At 42.3% G+C, this 8,309-nt stretch overlaps 1 protein-coding gene across 3 annotated transcripts in view; it reads right to left on the reverse strand.

The window, feature by feature from the left end:
- Nucleotides 1–8,309, reverse strand: part of SLC39A9 (solute carrier family 39 member 9) — a 40,059-nt gene that overhangs the window by 21,110 nt on the left and 10,640 nt on the right. For 2 of the 3 annotated variants that reach the window (XM_025205970.1, XM_006025185.3), the window contains exon 3: nucleotides 1,311–1,502. In XM_025205970.1, the coding sequence (XP_025061755.1) occupies nucleotides 1,311–1,502 (192 nt within the window). Of the gene's footprint in view, nucleotides 1–1,310; nucleotides 1,503–3,342; nucleotides 3,505–8,309 lie in introns of all 3 variants that reach the window. The other variant, XM_025205971.1, reaches the window with a different exon arrangement.

Genomic DNA, 8,309 nt, shown 5'->3' on the forward strand with positions numbered 1-8,309 from the left:
TGAACCTGTTCAGCCTCCACAAGAGAAGGCTGAGGGGGGATCTAGTGGCCGTTTACAAACTAGTCGTGGGGGACCAGCAGGTGTTGGGAGAGTCCCTGTTCCCCCAAGCACTACCAGGAGTGACAAGAAATAATGGTCACAAGCTGGCAGAGGGTAAATTCAGGCTAGATATCAGGAGGCACTACTTCACTGTCAGGGCAGCTAGGATCTGGAACCAACTTTCAAGAGAAGTGGTGCTGGCTCCTACCCTGGGGGTCTTTAAGAGGAGGTTGGATGAACACCTTGCCAGGGTCTTTTGACCCCAGTACTCTTTCCTGCCATGGCAGGGGGTTGGACTTGATGATCTGCTCAGGTGCCTTCAGATCCTACCAACTATGAAACAAGGGAAGTCACTATAGGTCCTATCATGCCTGTGGCCCATGCAAAATCCACTGAAGTCAATTGTGCACAGCTGGGCAGAGCAAAAAGTAAAGCAGAAAAGTAAAACTCTCTTTGGCATAGCCTTTTTCAGTCTAGAGGCTTAGTGCTTACCAGAAGTATGCAAATTCAGCATACATAATGCTCATTCAATCCTAGCACAACCTGCACTAAAACTTTTACACCTCATTAACGTTGTTACCTTGTCTCTCCTAATGCTTCTAACAGCAGCCTTGACATTAACAGGACCTAGTTGGTTCAGGTCTACTATCAGATGTCTGGAAATTGACAGCTACTAATCAGTTAATGAATTATGCAGTTAAAAAGAGTACAATTACATTAGGAGTAGAGACTGGGGCCAAAGCACTCCTGTGCACTTAAGCAGTTTATGATCTTAACTTACCTGCAGATAGCTGACATTTGTTACAAGATAAGCGCAACAGGTTACAAATTGCAACCAACACTCTGTTACTCAGCCAGGCAAATTACATCCTTTCAATATGCATATTAGTAGAATACATAGCACATTAATCCTACAAGGTTTCAACTATCAGTACCATATCAATACTGTTGTTCATCCATGAGTTTTAAACAAGTTCTCTCTCTTCAGCATGGCAAGGTTTAGCCTCCAAAGCATTAATGAATTAAATAATCAAATCATGCAGCACTTGAGTGAAGAGGGTAACACTGCTTTAGTATTTCATACCATTGCTGCCTGCCTTTACTGTCTGTAGAATACCCTAGCAAAACTTAGCCATCAACCTGAATGGGAGCCTGTGATAAACTTAAACAACAATGTTCAGAAACCTGCAATGTGTTATTTAGCTTTAGCATTTTGGTTGTTGCCATGAACTCTAACCTAATCCTACTATGTTAGAAGAGGCTTGACTTACCATCTGGAGCGTGCACGTGAGAGTTGCCTATCTGGTCCACCAAAAGCATGAAGACAAAGCCCAGGACAAGGGAAACCCCAATGTAGGCGTGTAATCTTGAATGGTCGTGGCCATGCTCATGCACTGCTGGTATCTCAGCTGCTTTCTCAGACTGAATCACATTTTGAGTCTCGCTGGCCTGATGGTGCTTCCCTGAGACAGACAGACATGGTGATTAGTCGTTATCATCCAGAGGGAGCTCTCAGAGTTTTCTATTCCTGGCCTGAGAGCTTGACATTGTTAAAGACCCTGTTAGAGCAGGGGTTGTCAACCAGGGGGTACGCATACCCCTGGGGGTACTTGGACCACTCCTAGGGGGTACACTCAGGTGGGCAGGGACAGAGCACTGCTATTTCCCAGGAGCAGGGTAAGGATGGGGCAAGGGCAGTAGTGCCCCTCTGTGGGGTGAGAAAGCTTGCACAAGGCAGTCACTGCTGCCCTCACCTCAGTCCAGTAAGCTTCCCTGCCCTGCCCCTGGGAGGCGGCAGTGCTCTGTCCCGCCTCCCCACTCAGCATCTGGCTGCGTGCTACCCCTCCCAACCGCCTGGTGTCTGGCTACTGAGGGTACTTAAGACTAAAAAAGGTTGAAAACCCCTGAGTTAAGAGGAAAAGTGATGGAGGCAAAGATTTGGGATTTTATTAATGACCTGGTTTATCTTGGGGACAGACACTAGCGGCATACGCTCACTTGCAGGTTTCCTTCTTTCATGCTCTAGTGCAGGAGAAGAGTGAATCCTCAGTAAACAAGCAGGTGCCACATTACCGAAATGCAACACAGAACCTTTATATTTATAGGAAATAGTGTGAAATGTTTTGTTTTAATTGTAGGTTGCCAACTCTATCAAGGAATATTATCAAGTAGTTTAGAGCAGGGCTGTCCAAATTCAGCGCAGTACCCAGGTCACATGCTGCACAGATGATATACTGTGAGGATGGGCTCTCGGGATCCCCTCCTCTGGGTGACTAACAATCCTCCAGGTCTCCCCATCTCCACTGCACAGGCAGCACATGCCCCCCTCCTGGACCCTCACCTACCCTACAGCATTGGAAGAGGCAGCTGCAGGGGTCACAGGCCAAAAGTTGTACAGTTCTAGTTTAGTGGGGCTGCCCAACCTCCCAGTGGCTGACAGCCACAGACTCCTGGCCACACATCACACAAGCTGCGTACTGCAGTCCCTCCCCCACCCGCCTTTGCATCAAGGCATACAGTGTGCCCCCCCACACACTACAGAGCCACGCCACATACCGCCCAACCCTCCCAGCTACAGTCTCTCTCAGTCTCTCTCCCCCAATGCTCTGCACTGTGCAGCTGTGTCCCCATGGGCAGGGTGAGGCAGCAGGAGGGACAAGGGGGAACCCAGGGACTCCAGTGACAGCACCTGGAAAGCAATTGAGGGAGCAGCACCCACACTGGGAGTTTGGGGGCAGGAAGCAATTTAACACCAAAGGCTACCCATTAGACAGCCCTGGCTTAGGACATGAACCAGTAGGGTGGAATAATACACAAATGTAGGAGGTATCTTTCTAAATTTTCCTAAAACTAACAGTTTTACTGACATTTGAATTGAGAAGTATTTTATTAGACTGACAAAAGTCCAATTCAAAGCATCAATCCCTTCTGAATCAAAAGTTAAATTTATTCTTAGGGGTGTGCTCACACTAGCAATATCAGTGCATAACAGAAAAAAAACCGCACAAAGCAAAACACGTAGTAAAGCAAGAAAAAAAAAAAGAAAAGTGAGAGAAGGATGACATTTGTTTTGTTAGGCTCCAAATGTTCGAATTTGCAGTTAATGCTTCAGGAAAAATCATGAACAGAAGTGTTTTCCTTTTGCCACCCCTACTAATTTCAAAGACAAAACAGTACAGAAAACAAACAGAAATGTACTGAAGTGGTACCAGGGGCAAGAAAGGGAAATTAAAACAGGCAGAATAGAATGTGGCAAGTCACATTCACTATGAAAAAGTATAAATAATGAAGCTTTAAACTTACAAGGTAGAAAATAATTTGTGTTGTATCAAACATACAGGGCCTATTGTGCCATGGCAAGCAGAGCCCTCAGACCTCAAGAAGCACCATTTGGTTCCCTGCATGCACATCCATTTCCATCAGGGAATGGTTGGTTCCCTGCATTCCCATCCATTTCAGCAGGAGCTGCATGTATGTACATCAGAAGTCACAACATGACTCAAATGGGAAAGCAAGCCTTTATTGACACACATTTAACCCTACTTAACAGGGCCTGTTATAGTTTTTTTTTAAATTACGTGGCTTCTCTCTCTAGCTAATACGGTCAAAGTCAGCTCGTCTGCCCTCTTGCTGTCCAGGTGTAGAAAAGCAGCACGCATCTAGTTCAAACAAGTCAGGAATCAGGAGTTTTGAGCTCTGTTCTGGCTACCTCTGCAAACTCCATCCATAAAGGACCCTGATGTCTCTGTATCCCATACCTCTGTAAGGTAGGCACAAACCAGCAGCTGAGTCAGAAGTTTGAGCTGATATCCCCAGTTTGGGTCTCAAGCCTCTAGAATATGCTGTCTCCTCCCAAAACAGGGATATTATATGCAAGTGTGTGTATTTGGTTGAAGAAATATTTGTAAAGCATGTGAAGTTCCCAATATGAAAAGGTGCTATGGAAGGTGTAAGCATGATGCTGTGCTAGACCCAACCTTTTAATGCTACAATTATTTTGATCCCCCTGCCCCCACACACTATTAAAGACACCTGGACAGTTCAGGAAAAACACAATGATGTCTCATTGCTGCTCTTCTTATAAACTGAATGAACCTTTGGAAAAAAAAAAAAAAAAAATCAGTGATGGGGGTGTGGGAGAAGGGAGGAAGAAGAATACATTATGCACAGGAGTTCAGCCATGCTCCAGGCATAGATATTAATTTGCAATTAAAAGAACATTGCCAAGTTTATTGCTTTATTTTCCCTTCTCTTCCTAACTCTCCTTTAGCAACCTTTGCCTTGCTCGCTACACCTGGCTTAGTCACTTGCTTTTGTCTTTCTCTCTTATGTTCTCTCTATCGTGTCTGGAATTAATTTCTTCATCTTGTCCAAGAGAATACCCCCTCTTTTTTACAGTCTTCCCTTAAAAAGACTGCTTCTGAGAGTCCTCAAAACAATAATCCAAAAATAGAATAAACCTGACTGAAAAGAAATCCCACTTGTCAGTTACACTTTCCAGTCATATACACAAAAAGCAGCTCTTTGGAAACCCTGTAGAGCAGGGATGGACAACCCATAGCATGCCACAAGTAGCATAGGAAGCTTTGTGTGTGGCAAATGCTAGATGGAGGTGGGGGTGCGGAGAGAGAACAGGGTGCACAGGGAAGATGGGATAAGGAGCAAAAAGCGAGCATCAGATGTAGCAGGGAGCACAGGGTAGTAAGCACAGAATCAGACAGGGTAGGGGGCACAGGGCAGAGAGCAGAAAGCACCATAGCAGATCAAGCAGGGGAAAGGGATCATAAGTGGCACCCAGGGAGGGCATGGAGCTTAATTTGCAACACTCCTGCCTACCAAGGTTGCCTCCACTGCTGTAGAGGAATAGTTACCCATTTCAACAAAATCTTTCCCTTAGATTTTTTTTTTTTTTTTACAAGTTCCAACAAAAATATTATTACTAGCTTTGCTTTTGTAAGAACTAAATTTTTTTGGAAAACCTTTGTTTGGGGCCAAGATATAACCCTTTAAATATGTTTTTTTCCAAAACAACTAAGATAAGTAGAGAAAGGAACATATGTCCACAAGTTAATGTTCTCACAGCACCGATGAAAGTGTTATCTAGAGAGGAAAACAAAACAATAAAGTTTCTAGGAATGGTAACCTAGCAAACAGCAACCAGTAGAAATGGTGAATTTAAACAAATAGAAGCCTCAGTGGTCTGATCACAGGAGCCAATCTCAGAAAAAAAGTGGCCTGACTGAGCCAATAAATATGCTTTGCAGAATTTGGCTTCAGGTGACTGACCCATTCACCTTAGGGGGGAGAGGGGGTGGGTGGTGGGAACAAAAGCACACTGAAGTCAGAAACTTGATTTTAAAAACTGACTACTGTTAAAAGCAACAGGTAAGAGAAAATAACCTTCCTCCATATATTCAGGTTCAGGTTATCACTCCATTTCCCACCAAACCTTGCAGGACACCACTACCCACATCCTTCGGACTTCACTTACAAGTGTACAACCTTCTGCACTGAATTTGTGGTGATATTACCAATATAACACAGCATCAAGGGGGACTTGGATACAGATTACACAGCTAAAAATGATTCACCTATTCTAGCATCAGCTATTCCTCTCATCTTCCCCACCTTTTTTTTTTTTAATAAAATTTAATTTTTTGTGGTGTTTTAGGATAAATCCCAAATAAGAAGTATTCTACCTTTTTTGATTGCACACAAATATCTAAAAGAAAATGCAATCCAGTAAGTTTCTCTCTCATATCAAAGTTTTATTTTGTATTTTTTTTTCTTTTTTGCCACATACTAGAAGTGATCTTGTGGACCAATTTTCCTGTATGTTTTCTGTTCATTTGGAAGTAAAAAGTGAAAAACTTAAGATTTAAAATTGTTACTTTGCCAACCTCCATGTTATTTTATATATTTAGTTCACATCAGTTTGGGTGCATAGCGTGAGCATTGAAGAAAAAAAAAAAGGGGGCAGCAGGGAGGGTAAAGGGACTACAATGTTTTTTCCAAAACCTAGAACAATGCCAAAATACAGGCAAACATTCCTGGTGTGTGCATGCGTAAGAACATATGACAAAGAATAAGCTTCACAGATTAGCTTTACTTTACATCTACAAGATCTATAGTTATGATTTACCTTAACAATTATTTTACAGTCCAATCTGTTATATTAGCATGGAGGGAGGGAAATCAATTATGAATTTATTCTTATATCAATGACAGATTCAGATACCTTCTAGATGCATGTGATCAGCCACAAACAAAAAAAAGAGACTCAGAATCAGTTAAGAGTTATGTACATCCAAGTGTAATAAAATAAATTCAGAGGTAAGCCTGAAAGTCTTCTTAGCTGATCTTCCAAACTTAAATTACAGCAATGGATGAAGGAAGGCTGGAAAGTTAGATCAGATTCTTAAACTTAATTCTGAGTGCCTCACTTTTATAGTTGAACCCTTTATCTCTTATGAGACTCTTTACGGTTGAATCAATGTAAGCGATTGCAAAGCCTCTGACATCCTCTTCATATCCAGTACACAGAGTCCTACACCAATGTCTGAATGTATTAATTTCAATCACTTCTTCCATTTCCTGATCAAAGGGAGACAATGGCTCAAGGTCTGATTTGTAACTTAGGATATACTGAGACTTAAATGCTGCAGAGCTAAAGAAAGTAAAATTACTTTATCTGAGAAAGGTAATTCTTTCAATGCTACTTGTATTTCTTTACAGCAAGACTGATTTTGGACAAGCTATTTGATGTTACAAACGTAGTTTACAGTATCATTATGGATTACTGAATAGAAAGTGACAAGTAAATAATATGTTTGGAACATTTTAACAGTTTATTAGCTCCGATGAGCTTATTGTGGCATCAGGGATGGTAAAAAAACCAGTAGGAAATGTAATGAAAAAAATAACTACACTCAATTGTGTTTTCTGCTAACCATAACATTAAAACCAGAAATAATATTTAGCTCATTTAGAACTAAAAAGGATGGCATCTAAAGCACCATCTAAAGCTCATTACAGCAAGACCTTATAATGGAGTACAATTTATAAAGTGTATGAACACGTACACAAATTGTGCTTTTTATAACTGGGGGGGGGGAAGGGTGTCTATGTTTCTCAACTAGGAAAGTAGTTTAAGTTACACGAGAGAGACTATATGTGCCCAAGATGCACAAAGTGCATACAAAATAAACAGAACATGAAACAAGCTAAACTATGTCCATATGATAAACTCAAAAGATGCATTTCTCTAATGCAGGTAAAAGAGGAGCCAAGAATTATTTAGAGAAAGAAACAAAACTGAATGTAGCATACAACAGTAGTTCCAATCTGTATTAGTATCTCAGTCACGTTGGGAAATTTCCTTAAGGTTTCCTTACCCTGACCTTAAAGACTGCAGCAGGACCCAATGCACTGCTGTTGTCCATCTTCAAATGGACTACAGATTTTAAAAGTATTCAGAACCTTTATATCACAGAAATATAAACACTTCAAGATCCAACTAGGATTAGAATGCAATCAAATGAATGGGAGGGAACAAACAATGACTAACTTAATTTAACTCAAATGAATTTAAACCTAATTAAGGGTTTAGTCTAGGAAATTGAAATAGTTTTCCCAAGCCTTTTGGGTCTAAAGTGTGCTCCCTGCTTGAGTCTATCCAAGACATGAACTTTAACCAAAAAAAAATGTTAGCCTAGCTGGCAAAAAACAGCCATAGCTGCTTCTGTTTTACTTAGTGGAATCTAACTGTGCTTAAGTAAGTCCTTCAGTTACTAGAGAGCAGTAAGGTACTCCCTTTATCGTCATATACTTTACCTTTCTTTTGCAAGGTAAAGTATATGAAGATTAGAGGTGCACCGATACATTGGTCTGTATAGTACCAGCACCAATACAAGGAAAAATTGATATTATTGGCAACTGACATATTTGGGCTGATATAGCCGATAACATCGCTGATAAATTCACGTCCATAGGCGCAGCTCCAGCACGCATGAGGCCAGCCCGGCAGCTTGGAGCGCAGCATCTGGCTGTTAAGTCTTTTAGGGAGAAGGGGCCTGGGGGCATATAGAGGCCCCCACGACGAGGGAGGGAGTGAGGCTGGGGCAGGGTGGGGCACAGGATGGAGCCATATGTTCAAGGGATATGGGGGACAGCTACCCTAGAACTCGTTGTAGCCCCCCCGCCCAGTGCCTCTGCCGTCTGCCCCTGCCCTGCCTTCCTCCTCCACAGATTGGGGGGGGGGGGGGGGGGGC

Source organism: Alligator sinensis, unplaced genomic scaffold, assembly GCF_000455745.1.
Source record: "Alligator sinensis unplaced genomic scaffold, ASM45574v1 scaffold768_3, whole genome shotgun sequence".
NCBI lineage: Eukaryota > Metazoa > Chordata > Crocodylia > Alligatoridae > Alligator > Alligator sinensis.